This window comes from Ostrea edulis, chromosome 4 (assembly GCF_947568905.1).
Source record: "Ostrea edulis chromosome 4, xbOstEdul1.1, whole genome shotgun sequence".
In the NCBI taxonomy this organism is placed as follows: Eukaryota; Metazoa; Mollusca; class Bivalvia; order Ostreida; family Ostreidae; genus Ostrea; species Ostrea edulis.
Genome location: NC_079167.1, coordinates 74,018,016 through 74,043,790, shown reverse-complemented (window position 1 = coordinate 74,043,790; position 25,775 = coordinate 74,018,016). Strand labels below are relative to the sequence as shown.

Genomic DNA, 25,775 nt, shown 5'->3' with positions numbered 1-25,775 from the left:
TATAATTCTCACCTGTGCCTGCGTTTGTGACATATTTGTCTGATGATATAATTCTCACCCGTGTCTGCATTTGTGACATATTTGTCTGATGATATAATTCTCACCTGTGCCTGCATTTGTGACGTATCTGTCTGATGACACCACTGTCGATTTCATGCATCCCCAGTAGTACGGAGACAGAGGAAAGTACCAGGGCTCCGGAACTCCGTATTTCCCTGAAATCCAAGACAAAGTCAAAACATGAATGTTCAAAAGATAAAAAATTCTATAGATTTCAATGCAAAGCTGTTGGCAATTTCAATCAAAACACTTTTAATAAATTTCAATTACATTGAAGAAGTGACAAAAGTAATCAGCTTCAGTATCCTTAAACAGACAAATTTTCCCAGTATTTCTGACCTTTTCGTACTTGCCTTCTGTGGACAAAGGACTTAGCTCAATAACACTTATTTCTGACTCTCAAATCTAATGATTGAATATCACTGTTATACAGCAGTTTTTATGTTGAGAAGGTCGGGAACAAAAATGAATATAAATTCCCCCCTACACCAAATTCCTAATTTGGAAAAACACATCAAAGTTTGTGAACTTTATTTTAACTTTGACATACTTTCTTAAAATCATGGACAGGGCAATTTAAAATGATCCACAGCATCATTACGTCAGTGTGAAATTAACATGGGGTTAAACTTTCCCTGAACAGCATTGCCAGTGCACACACCTGGTTTGACGCCTCTGATGTACCAGCCAATCAGAAGATAGATGACACCGTCTATGACCATCATTAGCACACACCAGTGGAAGTTCATTCGATCTCCTTCTATGGGACTGACATCTATGTTGTTCCAGTTTACTCCAATCATCTGGATCTCGTAGCGAGCCAGGTACTGTGATCCGAACCCAAAGGCAGTGGTAGAAAACAGGCACTGGCAAGAAAAGTCAACAACATAAAAGTCGCCTGATAAGGACGAGAAACCTCAGATTGTTCAGCATTTTATTGCCATTGTTCCTTTTCAAACAATTTTAATAGCAAAAGATGTAAAACCTTGTTTTCACTACTTTCTAATAATATTCTACAAACAAAAAATTATTTTTCTTTGACTAAAAAATAGCTTTATCATATGGTACTGTGTACAGGGTCATTTTCGCCCCACATTATATTTGCCTTTCTATACTTGCAGATGGTTTCCGCCCATTTTAAATTCGCCCACACACAGTTGTGTTAAAAGAGAACAAAAGAGAGAAGATGGTTTCGTCTAGTCTTAAATTCGCCCACTGGCGAGGACAAAAAGAGCAAAAACAAAACAAGGGCAAATATTTGCCTGTACACAAAAATTGTTCAATGACAATTTTTAAAAGAAAATTCGAACTTACAGCCAGGATCTTCTGATAAAACTCCATATGGGTTTCCATGGAAACCAGAATAATGTAAGGGAGATAAGAGAGGAGGTAGATGATGACCACAAACAGGATGGCCAGCGTGGTCCGAGTGAAGAAAGCACCCACCAAGTAACTGTCATGTAAAAATGAACATCACATTAAAACCTCCCTCTTCATAATTTGACACACATCAATATCTTCACCAAATTTTCTTGTATTGTATATTGAACATGCTGTATTGTATATTAAGTGATAAAATTCTCCAAAATCCCCCAGACAATTCAATTTTTAATTAAAAGTGAGTTGCACAAACACATACTTTCATGTTGCCATGGGCAAAACTAGTCATTTCTCCTCAATGCTTGACCATCTGATGTTAATCTCCCCAATTTTTCTTTTTTTATATTTTTTCCACACCTTTTTTTGTAATTCACATATTTTTGGCCAATTCATTGCCTAATTGGAATGTAGCTGTTGGATGTAAACTGTAAATTCTCGATGAGAATTTACCAACATACGAAGCCAATTTTTTAATGCATAGTTGAAAAAGAACAAATAAAGATTTCTATAAACCTGGCTTGACCCACGATTAACTTATCTCTTTGTTATAGTATATTACTTACCAGAGCATAGTACTGGAGAAACAGAATGCCAAGAAGTAAAGTATGATGATGCCGAAGTCCGAGTACATGAAGAGGCCGCCCACTCTCAGCAGCAGAAGACACAGGAGGGAGGTAATTGTCATCACCAGCATGGTGCTGAGGAACCATGCCCACCAGGTCAGGATGGAGTTTAGACCCATAATCTTCAAAGCCTACAGTACAAAGTAATAATGGGTGTTACTGTTTATGGAAAAAAGATTCACTCTTGTTGATTTTGGAGAAGAAGTCAAAATCATTATATTAATGACACAACAAACACAGTAACACATGCTTACAGTGAACATGTTTATAAGAAATTCACGCTTATTGTAAAGTGATACTTCTTAGAGATATTACAATAAAGAAAATCTTATTGGATATAATGAAGTTTTGTTACAACAAAATGTTTCTTGCTGGCCTTGGAGGTTCACTATAACCATGTTTTACTGTATAATGAAGTTTGGATAAAATGAACTGTTTCTTGTTGGCCCTGGGGTTCACTATAACCATGTTTTACTGTATAATGAAGTTTGGTTATAACGAACTGTTTCTTGCTGGCCCTGGGGGTTCACTATAACCATGTTATACTGTATAATGAAGTTTGGTTATAACGAACTGTTTCTTATATATAACCATGTTTTACTGTATAATAAAGTTTGGATAAAATGAACTGTTTCTCACTGGCCCTGGGGTTCACTAAAACCATGTGTTACTGTATAATGAAATTTCCATATAACCAAATGTTTCTCGCTGGTCCTGGGAGTTCACTATTACCATGTTACAAAGACAAACACAACAATGAAATATGAATGGTGAAGTTAGCTTGAGCTGCTGTTTCATGTGAGTTTTAAAAAAAACAACCCATAAATACACGTACCTCCTCTTGGCCATTTTCTCTGTCATACACCAGGTTCTTAGTGGCAATAGAAATGGCAGCCAGCCAGGCAATAGTCATCATAACAGGAAGGAGGTAGGAGCTCAGCAACTCCAGGTACCTGTCGAAGAAATTAAACTTTTGTTCAGACGTCAAAGATAATGCTGTAAAAATATTACACGCATCTACAGTGATTTGTTCACAACTTTCTAGTCTCGTTTGGAACCCGTGGGAATCTGCTGGTACGTGTAGAGGGTAACTTACTCATCATTGACGTAACACGGTGTCGGGAACTGTTGTAGATACACAGTGTTATTGAGGTCATATCCGGTCTGGAGATTTATAATGGCACGGTCCAACATATCCTGCAGTTGGATAAATCCTCGGAAATACCTCATCTGTAGGAACATGTCGTCCTCGGGATTTGGTCGCCAAAATCTGGTAAAAAAAATATTAATCAATCTATTATTTATTGCTTGACGCAACTTTTTTAAAATTTCTAAACCAAGTTTAAGAATAATGGGTCTAAATATCATTTCAATGCTAAGTCTCAGCTTATCGTGCCTTTCTTTAAGCTTTCTTGTGCTTTCTACATTTTCGATGTCCATCCTGATTTTGTAGACAACATGTTTAGGAATGGAATCAGTGGCTTGTCTCTTCCGTCGTCCATTTGTTTTCATGTCAAAGGCAATACCTAAAAATATCACACAATACACTGCAGGATGGTTTACCATCTAAATGTCAAAAGGCAATACCTAAAAATATCAAACAATACACTGCAGGATGGTTTACCATCTAAATGTCAAAAGGCAATACCTAAAAATATCAAACAATACACTGCAGGATGGTTTACCATCTAAATGTCAAAGGCAATACCTAAAAATAATACACAATACACTGCAGGATGGTTTACCATCTAAATGTCAAAGGCAATACCTAAAAATATCACACAATACACTGCAGGATGTTCTATCATCTAAATGTCAAAGGCAATACCTAAAAATATCACATGATACACTGCAGGATGGTCTGCTAATCTAAATGTCAAAGAATTATGTATCTAAATGTCACAATAAACACAGCAGGATGATTCACCCATCTAAATTTTAGTATTTAATACTTGTATATCAATATTTCTGTTGACTTAAAATACAATACTTTTTTACAAGCACACAGAACTAATATTAAAGAAAAGCCACACCTGCTAAGTAAGTATTGTTCTTGTGTAGTTGCATAGCCATGAGTTCTATGTCCGGTTCGGCGGACAGAGCCACGAATCTGTCAGTGGACACACACTGCGTGTAGTTAGCGAGGAGTCTGAAAAAAGTGGAGATGTTGAGGATCTCCGTGCTGCTGAAAGTGTCCAGTGTGTAGAAGCTGTCCATCATGTCCTTAGAGGAAATCTGTAGCGTGGACTCCAGCAAGTTGTTGACATAGTTGTTACCAGCCAAACTCTAAATAAAAACACCAGGTATTGGTATCAATCACTTGCTTATCGATGCACACACACACACACACACACACACGTAGACACACTCATGCACACAGAATACACATATAAATATAAACCGTCCAGCTACCTTGATGTTACTGAGGGTCTCAGTGTCTGACAGGAAATCTCCTAAGTCCTGGGTACCCTTGGACCACTGCTCTGCTAAATCCTGCACCTCTGCCAAAACTTTAAAGCTGCTGTTGTACATCTGAAGAAAAGCCAGAAACATTTATCAACATATATGTTTGGGGTATAAATCCATAATGCTATAAATTCTGCTTGTATAATCATGTATTTCAACAAAGTTTTTAATTATCACAAGTCTTGTATCATTCAGATACTTGCATGTACATCATGGACTCAAACATATACATGTATAACCCGAACACAGATTGTACATCATGGACTCAAACATATACATGTATAATCGGAACACAGATTGACTGTATAATCAAAGATTTCATGTACTGTGTAAATTCTGTACAATGACTTTGTAAATATCTGCTGTTTTTATTTGATTTCACACCCTATACAAACAACACCTAATTTTTTTTGTAGAGCCCTTTACCTTTTCGATCATCCTGCGTGTGACGGGGGTGTCTGGAGAATAGAGAATTTTCCCCATGATGAGTGGCTTAAGGTAAGCCCAGATCACTGAACCATGCTCCATCTCGATCACAGTCTTATACATGTCCTGACAGAAGGGGGCTGAAAAAGAGGAAGACGCAGTCATTTACTGGAGGGTAAGAACACAACGCCTGCCAAAATAAAAATTCTCCCCCCCCCCCCCCAAAATAATATTTAAACAAAAAGGATTTAATTTCAAAATAAAGCAGTCTGATATGACGTTTGCATTGAAAATATGTTAAATATAATAAAATCTGTCAATACCGATTTCCTGACTAAATGAGGTACTTTTATTCAGTATATAATAGCTACAGAGAGTATCAAAATAGATTAACTGCCAACTTACTTGGCATACTCATCTGCTCAGCCTTCTGCTCTGAGGTGAGGGAGGAGCGGGCGGGGGCCTGGGAGGAGATAGAAGATACTCCGGTGGAATCCTTGATGGAGCTGGTGGTCTGTCCCGTCCCAGTCCCACAGATAATGTCGTACAGGGAGGACACAGAGGAAGACCCGGTACCTAGAAAGAAAGGTCACGACTGTAGGGTCACTCACAGTAAAGCAGCTAACATGTATTCTTATATTCCATAAACCTGCTTATATACCTGATGTAGATAAATGTTAATCTGCAGGTCTATGGAGTTGGCCAATATTTTTTTTTGTAAAGTGGTTTCACAGAAAAATACTCACGTTGAATTAAATTTAGAAAAAGAGTAGTAAATTTCAAAATTTTGATACTATAAACAAGCTTTGTTCATACAGAGTTCTGTAACACGGGTAATTTTGATAGAGTTCTGTAACACGGGTAATTTTGATAGAGTTCTGTAACACGGGTTATTTTGAATGCTTATAGTTAGTTTAGAAACCACAATCAGTTTAAACATTGTTATAGCAATAAATATCTGCCAATGATATTTACACATTTATTTAACATATGTTCATAACTCACTAATCCCAATAGTTTTTATTGGCATTTTTTATGTTCCTTTGAGAAATTTTTACACATATCAAGACACCACCAGCTGTAGATGAATTGTTACAAACTAAAACCTATGCATGGTGCTCCGGGTCGTTCTTAATCGTGCTAATGCCTGCCGAGACATGGGACCTCAACCGGTCAGTTCGAATAGTGAAAGATTTGCGATTTTAAGACATTTACCATGAAGGGCTTGGAAAGTTCCTCCACTAAAACCGAGCTGGCTGGACTTGTTGTTAAATAGGTCTGTCAGGTCCGTCAGCTGACTGCTCCCATCATTCATGTATTTCACAGCACTCTGGACGTCTGATGGGGTCAAGTCAGCACGCTCAAAGATGTCGTCCGATGACATTTTGACATACTAAAACAAACAAGTTAAGTATCCTGTATCAGGTACGTAGAAATTCAATCAAGGGAACTATAATATAGGACTAGAAATTCCTAATATTTTGAAATATTCATCGAATATAATTAATGTTTCAATGATTCGTTATTATTTGAATCAAATTTGTCGAGGAAACAATATTTTGTGGACACTGGAGGTAATTTTGTTTTAAAAACAGATATCCATACTTTTGAATAATTAGTGCAATTAGATGAACATAATTCCCTTCAGCACTTTATATGGAAAATCAGTACCTCTTGCACTAGTTTTCCAAGATCCATGTTCTGCAAAATACTTTCTACCATAGCAACAGCCTTTGCTTCCCCCATGTTGCACAGCGCCTTACTGAGGTCAGAGATGCTGACATTTGTGGAGGTCAAATTCAATAGACGTTGAAGGTTGGTCACATTACACGTATATTCACCGAAATCCTCCACCTTCAGCTGCATTAACTGAAGAAAATGATTTACCTTTCAGAAATGTCTGTCATTTTTAAGGCAATATTTATTCATTGTATGGAAATGTGTAACATAAAAACAAGTTGTATTTCTATTATTGAGTCACGATATCCATAGTGACACTTACAGAGGCATAGTTGATGGTGCCCTCGATGATGGCCGTAGCTTCGTCAGAAGTCATGTTAAGGTTGTTGGTGAGGTAGTCATGGAAGGCAGCCGGATCCTTCAACACCGTCCTTATCAACACTGAGCAGAAATGTTCATGATTATCAGCAAGACATTGAATAGATATGTAAATATACAATAAAAATGTTCATAATTATCACCAACTGAATATGTAAATATACAATAAAAATGTTCATGATTATCAGCAAGACATTGAATAGATATGTAAATATACAATAAAAATGTTCATAATTAGGCCACATTTAAAAATATGTTTGTTTCCCCTCTCCCGACCCTAAATTTCAGAGGAAGGTCGGTAGGTAGGTAAAAAGTTTTTTTTTTTTAGCTAGCAGAATTTTATTTATTATGCAATTCCCATAACCATTAACAATGCCTGATACCAAACGTCGTGAAGCACATCATCCATGTTTCCTCATCAAACTCGTATAGTCAGTTCTCGCGTAAATTCTGCTTTGATTGCCACGTTTTGCAATTAGGGAAGGTGTCGATATTTCGGACAGTACTTCATGTATTTTGGAAATGCTCATTATCTAACCACTAAACTTAGGCATTGGACTACATGTATACATATTGGTTGATTCGACGAACATTGGGTTTCATCAGAATTTTCTCTGCTATTTATACCACATACTAACACTTAAATAAAGTTAGGGAGAATGTTGCAACTATGGACAATGGTGTTAGTTTTGGACACATGGTGTTATAAAATTGGTAAACTCGGTTGCTGTCTTTTATTTATGGTTCACTGACATTTTATGCTTTTGTTTTTTGCACATTATCTTAATTTATATATGATAGTGATTTTGATTATATTTTTAAATGATATCGGTAGATCTAGTTTACCAGAAAACGTTTCAACGAGACTTGATTTTGCCGATAAAACAAAATGGATGCTGACATCAACCAATCAGAGCTGAGTTACACATGTGCATATAATTAGGTGTTTTCCAGTTTGTAAATATAGCATTAGTTCAGAAATAAGTTAAATTGAGAATGCTTCTGATTGACTGTCAAAAATATCGCATCCGTCCGAAATATCAACACTTTCCCCTGCTGAAGAACACAACTTGCACACTGGATTGCCCCGAATTCTCTTGTTTCCGCACTCCTCGTATAGACAACATTTCTCCATCTCGATCTTGCAGATCACTAGTCCGAATTGCGAGCCGAATTCAATGTTAAACTCACTTGTAACTAATCAATAAAACAATCATGATTCTTGTACTTATTAATATCGATTAAAAGAAAATATCAATCCAAAATTCGATATTAAACAGAAGCCAACAATTGTAGTCAACCGAATTTTCACTGCCATTTGAGCAAACGAGTCTCGTGACTCAAAACAAAGCTCGACAGTTTGATAAAATGTTTTCAAGAGACTGTTTATGTGATGAAAGAACCCATAAAATCGATATTAGTAAGTACAAGAAGAATCGTTTTATTGATTAGTTATGAGCTTAAAATTGAATTCGGCTTGTAAGTATTTGAAATCAACCAGAGAATGCCGCCTCCAGCTGGAGGGGGCGAAATTTCTAGATTTCGGACCAGAACACCTCCTGTATTTGTATTATTATTTTTTAATTTTGGATTGAAACCAAAGAAGATATAGAAAATTTTTGTCATTATAAAATACTGATCTGCACCAGAAACGACCTTGAACTTTTCTTAAAATTAAAAAAAAAACTTCACCAGAATGGCGTAATAAAAACTTATGGGTCGGTGTGAATTTTCAGACTCGGTCGGGCGAGGGGAAACAAACAATATTTTTATTTTGGCCTTATCACCAACGGAATATGTAAATATACAATAAAAATGTTCATGATTATCAGCAAGACATTGAATAAATATGTAAATACAAAACAGCATTTAGTTAGATTTGTCAAGAAAAATGTCTGTAAAAACTTTGATTAGGAATAGGCACATATATTTACACATGTTATCACAATAACATACTGTATATTACACATGTTATAATATAATGATTGGTTTTTATACAGCGCTTTTCCAGCGTATGCTGCTCAAAGCGCTTTATAATATGTAATTATTACCCCGGCAGACCTTATATCAATCTAGAACTTTCTCAGCTTCCTGGGAAGCATACAGTGCAAGCTGCCATTACAGGCGCTAGAGCACTAACATTCTAACAATATCTTTCACTGTCTATAGCCAGGTACCCCTTTTACACATGGGTGGAGTGAGGAAATTCATGTAAAGTGCCTTTCCCAAGGACACAACGTCAGCCCTGCCACGGCCAGGACTCGAACCCACAACCTTTCGGTCGAGAGTCTGACGGCCTAACCACTAGGCCACCGATGAGTTAATTATCACAATGACATACTGTAAACAGGCTTATTTTCTTCCCGTGTTTTCTCTCTCGTCCTTCTACAAATGGTTTTCCTCCATTTTGAATTCGCCAAGACGCAGAAAATTATAACAATTAAGAGTCCAGAGAATTTGAATTCATTAAGCCTTAAATTTGCCCACTGGCAACGGGGCCGAAATAAAAACGTGGCGAATATTTTCCTGTATACAGAAAACCATTAATGTTGTATAATGATGAACATTTGAGAGAAGAGTGTGTAGATTAATATTTCCAAGCTTATGAACTTTTCTTTTACCTGTCCTGGGTATGAAGTTTCTGATGGCCTTCAGTGAGGTCAGCCCTCTTATGATGACCTCGATATCCGATGCCACACTACTCAGGAAGGAATCATTCATCAGGGGCTTGAAATCATCTAGAAGCTCAACCAAACTGTGGGTGAAAATTACTCCCAATCATTTATAGTTAACATTCTTTTAGATTTATATACACTGTGATCCAGTACAATCTACGAAAGCTTTAAGAATTTAAATATATCTCTCACTTCTGTTTATCTTACAGTGATGTAGGAAGCATATATTTTATGCTGCGAAATCTACAGGAAATGTTTTACCTGTCTGCGAGGGCATCTGGCCCGTTCCTGTAGATCAGCTCCTGCAGGTACGGTAGAACAGTCTTAATGTCTACGCTGGCCAGGTCGATGGAGGTCAGGTTAAACAAGCCCAGTTTCTCCACCTTACCGATGATGTCAGAAATATCTCCAGCTATGTGGTTCCACCAATCAGGACTGCCAAAGTCATTGGACTGGAAAGGTAATCAAAGAGTGTGTCATTTTACTGGCCTAGTACTCAAAATAAGACCTTCATCTGATAGCCAAATCATTGGACTGGAAAGGTAATCAAAGAGTGTGTCATTTTACTGCATGGCCTAGTACTCAAAATAAGAACCTCATCTGATAGCCAAATATATTATTACTATAACTTTCACGATGTAATTCAATTCTGCATCTTCTTTCATTCAACTTTTCAAGCAACTCACTGTGGCATAACACATTTAAAAGAAAAAACAATTATATGTTTTTCTCATGTACTTAATGTTGTCAGATTTTCAAAGTTAAGAAAAAATTAGCATGCTCATAGATCATGGTTAAAGATTTGTCATTTGTGAAGGTACTTTGCTGTTTTGTGTCTGTAAAGAATTCTAATTTGTTGCTTTTCTGCACAGAATTTCAATCTGTAGGTTGTGTCAAACTACATGTAACAACACCGAAATATCTATCCCTGGGCCCCATGAAAATTAATTATTTTACAATTATTGTAAATAATTGTGTTGTTATTTTAGTTTAATTAAACCTTGTGTAATAAAAGATTCATAGCCCACATGATCTTCTCACCCTCCCACTACATGTCTAGTCTGCACAAGATTTACGTTTATGACTGTGGAAGTAACGGCCAGATGATCGTTGATAATTTTAGTCACAAGGCTTACGTTAATACGACTGTTGAAGTAACGGCCAGCAGATTGCTGATAATTTTAGTCACTAGGCTTACATTTACAACTGTGGAAGTAATGGCCAGCAGATTGCTGATAATTTTAGCCACAAGGCTTACGTTTACGACCAGTAACGGCCAGCAGATTGCTGATAATTTTAGTCACTAGGCTTACATTTACAACTGTGGAAGTAATGGCCAGCAGATTGCTGATAATTTTAGCCACAAGGCTTACGTTTACGACCAGTAACGGCCAGCAGATTGCTGATAATTTTAGTCACTAGGCTTACATTTACCACTGTGGAAGTAATGGCCAGCAGATCGCTGATAATTTTAGTCACAAGGCTTACGTTTACGACCGTGGAAGTAACGGCCAGCAGATTGCTGATAATTTTAGTCACTAGGCTTACGTTTACGACCGTGGAAGTAACGGCCAGCAGATCGCTGATAATTTTAGCTGTGTTTGCTGCCTGTGCTGGATCTGTTCCACATAATGCTAAGGAGACATTGTGAATGGACGTCTTGAGCTCCTTTGGCAGTTCTAGGTAGTCTTTCAGTTTGTCAGGCTCACACAAAATCAGGCCAGCCTCAGCAGAGTTGTTCATTAGCATGTTTATCTACAACACAAAAATTTATTTCATTGACACTTCCTTCTCATACTACTGTACACAGGGTTATTTTTTCCCTTGTGTTATTTTCGCCCTTCTACACTTGCAAATGGGTTCACCTCGTTTTCAATTCGTTCCGACCTATAGTTGTGATAGAAGAGATACAAGACAGAAAACAGTTCCGCCCAGTCTTAAAATCCATGTACTGATGAAGGCGAAAGGGGTGAAAATAAAACGAGGGTAAATATTTCCCTGTGCATAGTAATATACATGCTTTAATGACAAAATGTTAGCTATTTCAGAAGGCAATATCTTTCTCAATAAAAACAAATCTTTCTCAATAAAAAGAAAACCACCGATACCACAGGGCATACTAGTGATGCATCATGCCCTTGACAATCACTACGTCTTATAGAAAAATAGATATCATCAAACTTAACATGATCATAACCTTGAACTTAAAAGGAATTTGACCTTAGCCTTTCAATTCATCAAATATGAACGCTTTAGCTATTTGTAAAGTTCAAAATTCATTTGCTGGTTAAATGCACAGACAGACCTTCAGTTTTGGGGACTATAGAGAACATGAAATGAAACACTAAATTGAAAATTTAGAAGAACATTTTGTACTTACAAATTCTGGTTTGATGGTAGTATTTTATACATACAAATTCTGGTTTGATTGTACTATTTTGTACATACAAATTCTGGTTTGATTGTACTATTTTGTACATACAAATTCTGGTTTGATTGTACTATTTTGTACTTACAAATTCTGGTTTGATTGTACTATTTTGTACATACAAATTCTGGTTTGATTGTAGTATTTTGTACTTACAAATTCTGGTTTGATGGTACTATTTTGTACTTACAAATTCTGGTTTGATTGTAGTATTTTGTACTTACAAATTCTGGTTTGATGGTACTATTTTGTACTTACAAATTCTGGTTTGATTGTAGTATTTTGTACTTACAAATTCTGGTTTGATTGTACTATTTTGTACTTACAAATTCTGGTTTGATGGTAGTATTTAGGAACACTGAAGAGGCCTCTGGTGCTAGCTTTAAAATGTCTTGTAATTTCTCAGCTATTGTAGAATTTGCACTCATGAGATTTGAAACCAGGACTCCGGCTGATGCTGAAATTGACATTAATTGATTTTCATGAAATATAAACATACACAGTATTGTGTTTTACTAGATCCTAGAAAACAAACAGGTGGGACTTTCCTCACTTGCCAGTATAAAAATCGTGTTCTTAGAAATATCTATCATATTTCACATAAAAAAATCTGCGCTGTCCACCCAATAAGATATTAGAACCTTGTAATAATGGACTTAATACTGACGGTCATCTGTTGATAGGATTTACAAAGATCGTTTGTAGTTAGGACTTACTGAAATGGTTTGTAGCTATAGTCTCTTGTATTAACACACTAACAGTGATTGTCTTTAGCTAAGATTTATTGTCACAGAGACCATTTGTCGCTAGGACTTATTAAAATCGTTTGTTGCTAGTCTCTAGCTTATATTCATGGACTTACCGAGATCGTCGGTAGATAGTTTCTGGAACACAGATGTAATCATGCGCAGGACGTCATTGTTCTGCATAAACGGTTGACTGAAAACAGTCATTCCGTCCACCATCAGACGAGAGAAGGATTTAATGGTTTCCCTGTATAAAAATTAAGATACATAATTTCATTTACTGATCATATTAGTGTAAATCTTAAATCTTATAGGGGACTGACAAGAGGACAGTATGGTGTAGAGCCATGTTGCCAGAACACGTCGTCTGCAAGCAGTGAGTGTGTGACAGGACTGGGCATTCATAGACAACTGTGTAGAGCTATGTTGCCATAACAGGTTATGATAAGAGTTTTCATTTTAAACAATATTAAGGCCTTATTACTATTTTCTAAAGTAGAGATAATCTTTTGCTGACAGTCCCACTTTTCCTTTGGGCACAGACGATTTCCAAAATTTAAAAATGTACAAATCATGTCTCAGTTCATAAGGTCAGAACAGAACCCAACATCATTATAAAACTCAAGAACATACAGACGTATAAAAAGACGAAAAACACCGATTTCAAAAGTATGGACGAGCCTGAAAAAGTTTCCAATCACAAAACTCACATGAAGTCTCCAGAGAATATTTTGGATGGCAGCATGGGAATCTGTTCTAGACACTGCATGGTTCTACCGCTATCTTGAAACGTTTGATTGATCAACTTCTCGAACAGTTTTGTAACATCATTCATTGTCGCAAACATTGAATGACACTCAAACCTGGATGCATTTTGGTAAACCATCAGGTTGATGTACTGTAAAATGGACAATTATTGTAAGTATCAAGGTCACCATTAGAAAAAGTTCAATACCATACAATATGAAAAATAGAACTAGATCAAGTATAAGAGATAATATACATTGTACCAGGATGCTCACCTCTTGGATAGACTGTGATATGTTCTTTGACTCCAAATTGTGAAGTAGAGACGACATATTCAAACTCGAAATATCACACAAGAAATCTTCAAAATCTGAAATGAATATATGCATGAAGTTTGTTTATAGATAGGCTATTTTGTAGGTATTTGTTTATAGATAGGCTATTTTGTAGGTATTTGTTTATAAATATGCTATTTTGTAGGTATTTGTTTATAGATAGGCTATTTTGTAGGTATTTGTTTATAGATAGGATATTTTGTAGGTATTTGTTTATAGATAGGATATTTTGTAGGTATTTGTTTATAGAAATAAGGATATTTTTCTATGGTGTAACATCAGACCTAGTTGCAGCTGTATCTGTATTTTAGCGGACAGCATGTTGTTGCTGATGGCCAGTAATACTGGTTCTACGTCCTTCCTGTAAGTCTCGGAGTGAGAGCCGTACATCACGAGGCGATTACATGTGCCCTCCAGGTTACTGTAGAAAACAAAATTATTCAGTTTAAAATCTGTAACAGAGACAAACTGGTATTTTCAACATTTTATAAATTTTGAGACAAATATAACCAAGGAGCATTCAGGAAGTGGCACGTGTTTAATACGCGTGTATATTCCACGAACAGATTTGACCATGCAACTCTCAAGGAGCATTCGGGAAGTGGCACGTGTTTAATACACGTGGATATTCCACGAACAGATTTAAATTGACCATGCAACTCTCAAGGAGCATTCAAGAAGTGGCATGTGTTTAATACGCGTGTATATTCCACGAACAGATTTAAATTGACCATGCAACTCTCAAGGAGCATTCAGGAAGTGGCACATGTTTAATACGCGTATATATTCCACGAACAGATTTGAGCATGTAACTCTCATTAGCGACGTCACTTACCCTTCCGTTATGAGGTCCATAGTGAACACGTCCATCACAGGCCTCACCCAGGATGACAGGTCGTCAGAGATGTTGATTTTCTGGATGGAGACGATATTGTCTACGAGTTTAGTGACCGCGGTCTGCACAGCCTGCCAGTCATAATCCTGCTGCTCACTGACCACCTATAATAACAACAAAAATAGCACCCCTTGTCATTGTCTGTGTCGTAAATTAGGTACGTTCTCTGTCGCTCTACTAGGTTTTAATTCATTGTGGAGTATGTGGCTGAGCTTCCTCGTAATGCTACACCTATGCTTTAAATCATGATTTTAAGTTCTACACTTTATCTTTGTTGAGGAAAGTGCATGTTGCAAATGTGGCCTAAGAATTAAGACCCGCTGCACATATTTGTTTCACTAGATGAATAAGTAAATACACTGTTCATATGATATCGAATAACTGTCATTTAAATACTGTTCATATGATATCAAATGACTGTCATAATCATAAATAATCTGAAAGTGAGAAGTTATAACTATCATCATAAATTTCCATTTTATTAATGATTAAATGATCATAAATATTTGTGAATGTCTTGAATATATAACTGCAGATTCTAATTTAGACTCACACATGGCAAGTTTCACCATCAGAAATTACGTATAACCCACATACACCGACCACATCGTTAATGGATTATCATACAATAACATGTGACCTGCACCTTTGAGGTCATGACCCTCCCACTGAACAAGACTTTACAAACTCTGACCCTCTCACTGAACAAGACTTTACAAACTCTGTCAGACAGTTCACCTTCTGGATGCCCATGATATTTATGTCCTTCAAAAGTTTGTTGATGTATGAGGCTGGTTCCTGGATTTCGTTACAGAGGTCAGACTGGATTTTCTCCACTTCTGTCCCAGATGAGAAAGTGAAAGTAGCCTTGAACTGGGTCAAGTTACAAAGTGTGTCATTCCAGGTGCCCTTCATTATCAGGTCCATCAGCTGTGAATAAGAACAATTAGCAACATTAAGTGCATTGAGTACTGCATGATCACAGAAAGACAAAAAGAATTAAAGTATGTACGTTATAAAGATATCTGCATTTCAATTGTTAATTTGCCTTGATATTGATATCTTTTTAACAATTGTAGATAGCCATTTCCTTCAATGTGATGTAGTTGTGAACAATACGCATATGAATTTTAATAGAATGTATATAGGTCTATTTTAACGGCTGGGAATTTAGACAGAAATCAAAGTAGATTAAATTGTAAATATAAGAAATAAATTTCCTTTTAGAAAATACTGGAGGGTAATAAGGTCTTTAACTGCAATGCTTAATGGCGGCATACTTTTCACGAAGCACTAACATAAAGAATGCTGGCATAAAATGTCGCAGTTCACACCCTCATGTATTTTCAAAAATGAAATTCATATCTTAAATATACAACCTCTAAATATCATGTTTTAGTATGTACCTTCTCAGGAGCAACCATGGCGGCGGCAAAAATAGCTGCAGAAGGTTGTTTCATTTCATCTGTCATCAGATGGGCCAGACTTGTGCTGTTAGGTAAAAGTGCAGACATAGGAACATCATGGCCAAATCCTAGAAAATAAATGTTTCATTACCAATTAACACATCCCAACATCTTATCTTTGTGTTGTATATCTTATAACCAGTCAACAAAGACTCTTAATCAGAAATGCAATTAACCTGCGCATTTTAAAACAGACACATATAATTTTAGTAAATCCCCATGCTATCTCTGCAACACAAATGGGGAAAAAAGTATTGGTAAGCCTAATGTGGCATAATCGTACAGTTACCTCTGATTGGTAAGCCTAATGTGGCATAATCGTACAATTACCTCTGATTGGTAAGCCTAATGTGGCATAATCGTACAATTACCTCTGATTGGTAAGCCTAACGTGGCATAATCGTACAATTACCTCTGATTGGTAAGCCTAACGTGGCATAATCGTACAATTACCTCTGATTGGTAAGCCTAACGTGGCATAATCATACAATTACCTCTGATTGGTAAGCCTAATGTGGCATAATCGTACAATTACCTCTGATTGGTAAGCCTAATGTGGCATAATCGTACAATTACCTCTGATTTTATCCATCTGTTTGTCAATCATCTCACTGATCGGGACAAAAATATTCAAGAACTCTTTAATGCCCATGTGAAACTCCTGCTCGAAGAACTTCATCCAGTCCATAATTCTAGAAACAGAAACAGTATAATATAAGAACTTCATCCAGTCCATAATTCTAAAAGCAGAAACAGTATAAGATGTACTGTCTGCAAGTAAACAGACCTGTCCTTATGGGACTGACACGACTATCCTGACCCCCTCCCACCCTGCATGGCTTTCCTATACTTCTCATTACCAGCTCATTAGAGTTATCGCGCTTTGATGACTCTTGTGCGTCATTGGTAAGAAAATGCACAAGTCTCGCGAGCAAGTGCGAGATTACTGGGACATAAATGAAACGTTCATAGCAACCCCCCCCCCTTTTTTTTAAAAATTAAAGTACATGGTGTATTTTAAAATAAAATAGCCATTGGTCAAACTGCATTTTTAAAATGTTCTAACACTAGTTTATCAAGGATGTTACATGTTTTGTTTTTTTAAACTCTACTACACCTATTTTGAAAATTCCAAACAACGATGTTCTCTGTCCAAAGTCAATAAATATTTTGTAATTTTCAAAATAGCTAAGATGCAGTTTGAAACGCATTTGTTGTGTTAATTAGTGTTATAAACGTCTAAAAAAAATGCAGTTTGGAAAATATATAACTTATTCTAAAATATTGGAAAATGAGAGAGAGAGAGAGGGGGGGGGGGGGGGGGGGTACATGAACGATTACAAATTCCATGCCATATGAATCTGTCCAAATTGTATGATAAAATAGAATGTCTTCATAATCTGACAGAATAATTTTAATAACACATGAATCCCATTAATTACAAGAAAAGTTATTGTGTCGGATGTGCATATTGGTTTTTCCCTTCACAGTTCTTCTTGCGATTGATGCTTTATATGGGTCAGATTTGGCAGATTTAGCACCTGCACTCCTTCACATAGTTTAATAAGTTCGTCTGTTTTCTTGTAAGAATAATCAATTCCTAAATTTACCTTTAGAATTTTAATCAGTGTCGTGGTTTGCAGTCCGTTATAATATGTATTCGATACCATAATTTATATTACGTATGCCTAAGTAATGTTTATGTATGTTGTCCCGGTAGCACGATTTTACGCGCCTTTAATTTGAAGAGTTCCACTAATGGAAATGATAAGTATTGGGGTAGATTCTAATCTTGTCATGGAAAGCAAGAAAGTCGTGTGAGCTTCAATACACATAAAGCTCTTTGGTCACTGAGTAGAATGTATGCTTTAAATATGCCCATGAGCCACAAGTAGAGTGTATGCTTTAAATATGCCCATGAGCCACAAGATGTTGTGACTCATTGCTCTTTGGAGCTTTGAATGTGGCCAGCTTACTGAATATTTTTTAACAATGAACAAAAAGCAGAGACATACAGATGGAGAGACTATTTGAATTATCCAGATAACAGAAAGTGGATGAAGATCCAAATAGACAGCCATGGTAAAGTCAGTAAACCCTGAAGTTGTTAGTTGGGAAGGAGATAGTGGTAGAACATTTAAGAAATGAACATCACTTTTGAGCTGTTCATGGTCAATATGAACGAATTTGGATTTGAGGCAAATTCTGTGAGAATTTGCCTTAAATCCAAATCCGTTCATATTGACCATGAACAGCTCAAAAGTGATGTTCATTTCTTATATTTATATTCATTTACTAAAACACCGTTTGTTTACATTGCCTCTATTTTGTTGCATAAAACGAACTCCTAGCCTCTGTCACAGTAGTTATTGTGACATACGTCAACACATAGACATGATGTCACACTTCGTCTCACCCTGCCTTTTATCAACATTGCAAGGTGCACTGTATTTTGGAGGTAGGAGACCGCAAGATTGGGATGATAATCCACGAAAGTTTACAATCTTAATCCAAAGGTGTGACTTGTGAGATCTTTGTAACAGATTTTGTATTTTTTTCAAATCATTATGCTCTCTCAGTCGCATGCTTTAAGCTAGTTCATAATCTGTTCATAGTCAATGTGAACGGATTGTGTCGCGTGCTGAAATTGGTTGGTTCATAGAGGAAAATGCCATTTGTAATATAGATATATAGAAATATCATAAAAAACAACTATAATTGGTCATCACTTTCTCAAAATTGCATGAATCAATCTGAAAACTGTAAAAAGAGAATGAAAAGTCTCGGAGAAAATCTCCAGACAAAATGCTTCTACATACGGGCAAAATATATAACTCTTCCCCAAATTTCATTTGCAGGGGTTATAATAATATAATAGATGTACTTACTGTTGAATTGTTTGATTAACTGGTGTCCCTTGACTAAGGAAATGCTCCCAGTCGATCTGATTATCAGAAGTTATGGCTGCCAAGATTTTCTTGACCTCCTTAAGCAATTCACTCCAGGGAATCGGAGCCGGATCTGGAACTAGGTCTACGCTTCTCTCTGTGTTGTATATTGCCAATATCTGATAAAAAAATCGCATTCTATAAATCTCAGCAAGCCTTCAAGTAACATGATAAACATTAAGTGTACATTGTGGGGTATATGTCTTTATGATTTTATTAAGTTGTCCAGGTCTGGTATTTAATGACTCCTTCCATTTGACTGCTGTGCTTTATACAACAATGATATCTACCACATTAACGTTTTTCATACATTGGTTGATTTGAGGATATTCATAGAGAAGACATCCTGTGGAATGTAGTGATCCTGGATACTTATGTAGTTAGTGAAGACATCCTGTGGAATGTAGTGATCCTGGATACTTACGTAATTAGTGAAGACATCCTGTGGAATGTAGTGATCCTGGATACTTATGTAGTTAGTGAAGACATCTTGTGGAATGTAGTGATCCTGGATACTTACACAATTAGTGAAGACATCCTGTGGAATGTAGTGATCCTGGATACTTACGTAATTAGTGAAGACATCCTGTGGAATGTAGTGATCCTGGATACTTACGTAATTAGTGAAGACATCCTGTGGAATGTGGTGATCCCGGAGTTCTTTGTACCAGGTGTCTGGCGACTTGGTGCATAAGATGTTCGAAACGTTTGAGGCACTGGTGGAGAAGTAGGTCTGGAGTTGGGTGATTATCCCGGGGTTACAGAAAACCTGAGAGAAATCGGTCATCTTCTGTGGATCCTCAAGCTAGATCAACAAAAAGAATAGTCAGTACTGGTGCACTCTTCATTTAATGAACACTGGGAAATCTATTGAGGGGAATAGGTTTGTTGCAATGACTTTTGTTGCCTAAGAAATCCATTTGATGACCTCATGGAGTGAAAACAAAATCATTTGTTAGAATCCTAGACTCACATTCAGATTTAACATCTGTTAAATGTACGCATTTTTCAGTATGTTGCAGCCACTATTGGAATACTTCCACTACTAAGAATAACATGGGTGTAAAAACATATCTAACGAAGCACTCCACTCACCAAGGTAACAAGCTTATTAAAGCGACTGGATGCAAGTTCATATCTTGTATTCACCGAAGACCAAGTTTTGAAAACCTCTGCAAGTCCATTCACATTCTGTGTATCTGTATCAACAAAACAAAAACAATCCATTAATACATGTAGATTTACAGTAGAGAGAGCCGGATACGCCAGGCTGCTCAGATGGGCACTTACCATCTAAAAACGCCAGCATTTCTGTCAGGACATTGAACATTCCGCGGAAGGTCTCAGGTAGAGGGGGCAACTTGTCCATTATGCTGGTTTGTAGTATGAACTCAACGATTCTAAAATACGAGAAAAAAAAGAGATATATACTCCTTATTTCATAAAATTCTAGGTTGTTTGCATTATGAGGGTATGGGGAAAATAAGGGAAATTTGCACAATTGATGAAGCTGAATGAGTGGCCCTATCCTCTGTACCTCTGGGGATCGTTAATGAACTCGGAGATCATGTTCATGGTGCGGTTGGCATCCAGTATTGAGGTCAGTGAAAATGTAGGTGGTGCCTTGAGCAGTTCTGAGAGAGAAGAAGTGAAGGTGTCCATGTTTTTACTGAGGCTAGCCCAGTTTACGTCCACCGGTCCAGTAGAATTCCAGATTTCCATCAACTATTGGCAGAGAGAAAACATTGTATCATGAACAGGATTAATGAATTCATCTATATGGTAACTTGTAACACAATAATCACTTTTAAAATCTAAAATCTTTATTGAGGCTTAATCAAATTAATTATCTGGTTTTCAGATCTGCCCATGTTTACCTTGGTGTGTGATAGGGGACCCAGTGCACTGTTTGTAAATTTATTCTGCCATTATAAATGGTGGCTTACGGATATCTAGATATTTTTACAACTAAACATTTACACACACACCCCCCCCCCCTCCATGTCATGGTCACACGGGAAAAAGAGTCCATCAACTTTTTTTTTTTTAAGAAGTGGCCTGAGAACCAGATGATTAATTTTGTTAGACCTTATCAATGAAAACTTTCTTTACTTGATTTGAAATATATGAGGAATCAGTCAGATTGTCTAGAGAACTCAACAGTCCAATATAATCAGCACACAGGACGGGGATCCACGGCGAGTCGGCGGGCAGTCCGAAGTATTGCTGGACAGTTCTGTGTTTACAGAGGTTCTCAATAGAACCAATGTTCATCAGAGAGTCTATCAGCTGTAACAAAAAACGTACATATTTAACGTATTTAACCAAAGTTCATCAGAGAGTCTATCAGCTGTAACCAAAAACATGTACATATTTAACGTATTTAATCAATGTTCATCAGAGAGTCTATCAGCTGCAACAAAAAACATGTACACCTTTAACGTATTTAATCAATGTTCATCAGAGAGTCTATCAGCTGCAACAAAAAACATGTACACCTTTAAAGTATTTAATCAATGTATGGCTACATTTTTTAACAAAACATATCAAGGAAATAAGGACAGTAAAACATGCTTATGGCAAAGAGCTGGGCATGAGTGAGTTTATTCGCTGTCAACGTAATTCATTATATCTAATAAGTTCATAATTTTCAAAACTACAGGGATAAAAAATTTTGCTGTAAGAGATATTTCATTATAAATGTGTTTGTAACCCAGTTTTACTGTACATCATATTCAATGAGGATGTATTTAATGTTTAAACTGATTAGATTTCATAAATAACACATCATGCAATCAAAATATCCTAATCAAATTTTCTCCTTTAAAACATTTTCCAAGTCTAAAATTGGGAAGAAATTAAAAAAATTATACAAGAAGAATGGACTATACCTTAGTAAAATTCATTTTCTGAACCTCCTCAATTGTACTGTTGGTGAGAATCATTATAGCATTGTAGTATTGTATCAAACCAGTGGAGTTCTGGAGGACATTGTTAATCCCCAAAGATCCTGAAAAATCAGTGTACTTAACTATGTAAACGTCTAGCAAGAAGTAAACAATAAATTCTTCCACAAGTAATAATGTCATCATCACTTGACTAAAAGTAATAACATTACCATTTGACTACCGGTAATATTACCATTTGACTACCGGTAATATTACCATTTGACTACCGGTAATAAAGTTATACCACTTAATTGTACAGGGATTGTTACTTTACCATGGAGGAATCGGAATTTCTCGTTGGCGACCTCTAGGAATGTGTTGAGAGTCATGATGATTCTAGCTACTGAAGGGTCAGGAACGGCTCCCAGGGTAGACTGCAGAAGCACTGGTGTCCTGTAAATACCAAATATGTCCATTCTGATCCAAAGTTATGCACAATAACAACAAAATTAGCAATATCAAATGAAAATGCATTTCATCAAAAAGATGGGAAAACTAAAATAATGAAGTCAGAATTCGAATAAAAAAAAAAAGAGAATGAGGCAATGGAAAACTAAAATAATGCAGTCAGAATTTGAAAGATAGAAAAGAGAACCGAGACTTACATCTTCAGTAGGTTTAATCAGACTTGCATCTTCAGTAGGTTTTATCAGACTTACATCTTCAGTAGGTTTAATCAGATTTACATCTTCAGTAGATTTAATCAGACTTACATCTTCAGTAGGTTTTATCAGACATCTTCAGTAGGTTTAATCTGAGACTTACATCTTCACTAGGTTTTATCAGACTTACATTTTCAGTAGGTTTAATCAGACTTACATCTTCAGTAGGTTTAATCAGACTTACATTTTCAGTAAGTTTATCAGACTTACATCTTCAGTAGGTTTAGTCAGACATCTTCAGTAGGTTTTATCAGACTTACATCTTCAGTAGGTTTTATCAGACTTGCATCTTCAGTAGGTTTTATCAGACTTGCATCTTCAGTAGGTTTTATCTGAGACTTACATCTTCAGTAGGTTTAATCTGAGACTTACATCTTCAGTAGGTTTTTTCAGACTTACATTTTCAGTAGGTTTTATCAGACTTACATCTTCAGTAGGTTTTATCAGACTTACATCTTCAGTAGGTTTTATCTGAGACTTACATCTTCAGTAGGTTTTATCAGACTTACATCTTCAGTAGGTTTTATCAGACTTGCATCTTCAGTAGGTTTTATCTGAGACTTACATCTTCAGTAGGTTTTATCAGACTTACATCTTCAGTAGGTTTTATCAGACTTACATCTTCAGTAGGTTTTATCAGACTTGCATCTTCAGTAGGTTTTATCAGACTTCATTTTCAGTAGGTTTTATCAGACTTATATCTTCAGTAGGTTTAATCAGACTTACATCTTCAGTAGGTTTTCACTCATCGAGCTTTGGAAGGCTGTTTCTAGTCGCTGTATGGAATTCAGCAGAGCGGAGACATTGAAGATACTGTCCAGGCCCTGTCCCGCCCAGTTTTTCGTGACCAAGTGATTAATAGCAGTGTTCAGAGCAATGGACGCTTCATTATATCCCTCAAGATCCAGGGCAGCCCGTCCCGCCAGTGACTCGTCTATAACTGCCTGGAACTGTGAAATTTCAGCACATATGTTAAGTAATGAAGAATGTTTTATATTAACATAACACGAAGAGTGCACATCAAAAGGAACAAATGACAAGCACGGAAAAAAAACAACAACCCTGGAATTCTTTTTAATTTAGGTAATTGTCATTGCTTTTAATATTTCGAATATTTCTTCTGTAATATATAACCATATGTGATGTGATTCAAAGTAACTCTTTAAATCTATCTTTTAAATATAAACCAGTACGTCCCGAGTATGATTAAATTCCTTTGATTTCAATTTTTAATGAAAGCTGATACAGTTGATGAATGCAGAAAAATCTTCTTTAAATATTTTTTCTCCTGGAGAAAGTCAGTACCTGTTTAGCAAACTGGTAATTGGCCAGGAACCCCGTCATGGCAGCATTCAATAGAGAGGACTGATTAAGAGTGCAGAGTAAATTCTGGAGATGGATCATGGTGGCGTTGTTTGCAGGGGTAGACAGGGACTGTAGGATTGCCTCACAGACATGATCCGAAGACGACAGACTCTGGAGAGCCGAGGACAACTAAGAAAAGGGGAGAACAGAATAAACCAAACTATTTCAACAGAAAAAAATTGCCAAGCATAAGCTGAAAAGTATATATAAAAAGCAGTAATATAGCACTCAACAAATAAATGTGGGAAAATATTATAAAACTTTTGATGATAGATGATAATCCAACAGACTGAAGAAAAGACTGACTGACACAATAGAGTATGGTATTTCTCTCTCTAACAATACATGTAAAGAATTCTACTTTTGTCCGCCATTAATTGCCCTAGATCTAATTAATACACCACCTGTTCAGGGTTGACCTGGATGTCTCCGATACTGTTAAGGAACTCGTTACTCAGCATGAACTCCACTGCTGGATCTGTGCTGGCCCCGCCCAAGATCACCGCGAGACTCAGGGGCTGGTCTGTAAGAACAATCATAGTAAAAACAAGATGAGAGGTCTATCAATGTACCATCAGAACAATGAAAATCAAAGTCTTTTATGTCATCTGCATATATCAAAGAATGGCATGCCTCCATAAACAATAAGAATCATCATACTACACAGTTTCTTAATTACAAAATTAATTTTTTTAGGGAATTTTGGCACTGTAAAAAACATTAATTTGTGTATCAATCTTAAACAGAAATGTATACATATAAAACACTGGTGACTACTTAAAGTTTAACTTACTGGCAATGTTTTCTATTTTGGCAGACAACATTTTGAGCCACAGTGACATCCCATTAATTATGGCAGCAATCTCCCCCGAGTCTGATGAATTCATAGCAGCAAAATATTTCTCAAGGCTGGAAAAGACGTGAATTACCTACACATGTAACATAAATCATACCAATGACAATAAATTTTTTTTAACCTTATTTAATTTTGTATTATGTAAGTTGAAATTTACTTAAAATTGAAATGAAGATGATGATATTTTCTTGATCCACTCTGAGATGAACATGTTGATAATACCTGTTGATCATAACTGGAGATGTGCTGCTGGAGAGCTGAGCCACTTCCATCAACAGCTGTTGATTAAATGCTGTCATGTTGATACCAAACATGTCATGAGATTCATTCAGCATCTTCGCAAATTTATCATTAAATTTCTCCACGACCTTCAGGAACTGCTGGACATCAACTGGGGAGAGGGTCTGATTTCTCTGTAAATTTTCAAAGTATGTCAGTTCAATTACATACAAACTCAATTTCCAGAAAGACATATGAATTTTGAAGAAAATACTATAATAGCCACTGGTTCATTAACAGGCAACATGCTGTTTTTGCTGTTTAAGTTGTTTAAAAAGATGCATTAGAACGAAAACAACAATTGCCCCTTGGTTTTAAATCATTGATTTCATTCCCAAGCATCCACCATAAAGAATACTGAAAGCATATTATCCACAGATTGTAAACATGCATATAAAGTCTAACATCTGCA

At 36.4% G+C, this 25,775-nt stretch overlaps 1 protein-coding gene across 2 annotated transcripts in view; it reads right to left on the bottom strand.

Annotated features, from left to right (window-relative positions):
* Nucleotides 1-25,775, bottom strand: part of LOC125668687 (uncharacterized) — a 95,137-nt gene that overhangs the window by 17,026 nt on the left and 52,336 nt on the right. For both annotated transcript variants that reach the window (XM_056163749.1, XM_056163750.1), the window contains 39 exons: nt 25,307-25,497; nt 25,022-25,137; nt 24,633-24,751; nt 24,169-24,357; nt 23,590-23,813; nt 22,476-22,594; nt 22,145-22,263; nt 21,366-21,542; nt 20,791-20,978; nt 20,544-20,653; nt 20,349-20,452; nt 19,870-20,058; nt 19,194-19,372; nt 16,882-16,997; nt 16,246-16,373; nt 15,578-15,769; nt 14,780-14,943; nt 14,229-14,365; nt 13,885-13,979; nt 13,573-13,760; nt 12,979-13,109; nt 12,443-12,573; nt 11,237-11,443; nt 9,950-10,140; nt 9,635-9,768; nt 6,958-7,076; nt 6,627-6,824; nt 6,171-6,348; nt 5,361-5,531; nt 4,956-5,095; nt 4,476-4,595; nt 4,097-4,349; nt 3,460-3,589; nt 3,160-3,333; nt 2,899-3,016; nt 2,004-2,194; nt 1,375-1,513; nt 722-926; nt 105-215 (listed from right to left, as the gene is read on the bottom strand). In XM_056163749.1, coding sequence (XP_056019724.1) covers nt 105-215; nt 722-926; nt 1,375-1,513; nt 2,004-2,194; nt 2,899-3,016; nt 3,160-3,333; nt 3,460-3,589; nt 4,097-4,349; nt 4,476-4,595; nt 4,956-5,095; nt 5,361-5,531; nt 6,171-6,348; nt 6,627-6,824; nt 6,958-7,076; nt 9,635-9,768; nt 9,950-10,140; nt 11,237-11,443; nt 12,443-12,573; nt 12,979-13,109; nt 13,573-13,760; nt 13,885-13,979; nt 14,229-14,365; nt 14,780-14,943; nt 15,578-15,769; nt 16,246-16,373; nt 16,882-16,997; nt 19,194-19,372; nt 19,870-20,058; nt 20,349-20,452; nt 20,544-20,653; nt 20,791-20,978; nt 21,366-21,542; nt 22,145-22,263; nt 22,476-22,594; nt 23,590-23,813; nt 24,169-24,357; nt 24,633-24,751; nt 25,022-25,137; nt 25,307-25,497 — 6,085 coding nt within the window. The remainder of the gene's footprint in view (nt 1-104; nt 216-721; nt 927-1,374; nt 1,514-2,003; nt 2,195-2,898; nt 3,017-3,159; nt 3,334-3,459; nt 3,590-4,096; nt 4,350-4,475; nt 4,596-4,955; nt 5,096-5,360; nt 5,532-6,170; nt 6,349-6,626; nt 6,825-6,957; nt 7,077-9,634; nt 9,769-9,949; nt 10,141-11,236; nt 11,444-12,442; nt 12,574-12,978; nt 13,110-13,572; nt 13,761-13,884; nt 13,980-14,228; nt 14,366-14,779; nt 14,944-15,577; nt 15,770-16,245; nt 16,374-16,881; nt 16,998-19,193; nt 19,373-19,869; nt 20,059-20,348; nt 20,453-20,543; nt 20,654-20,790; nt 20,979-21,365; nt 21,543-22,144; nt 22,264-22,475; nt 22,595-23,589; nt 23,814-24,168; nt 24,358-24,632; nt 24,752-25,021; nt 25,138-25,306; nt 25,498-25,775) is intronic.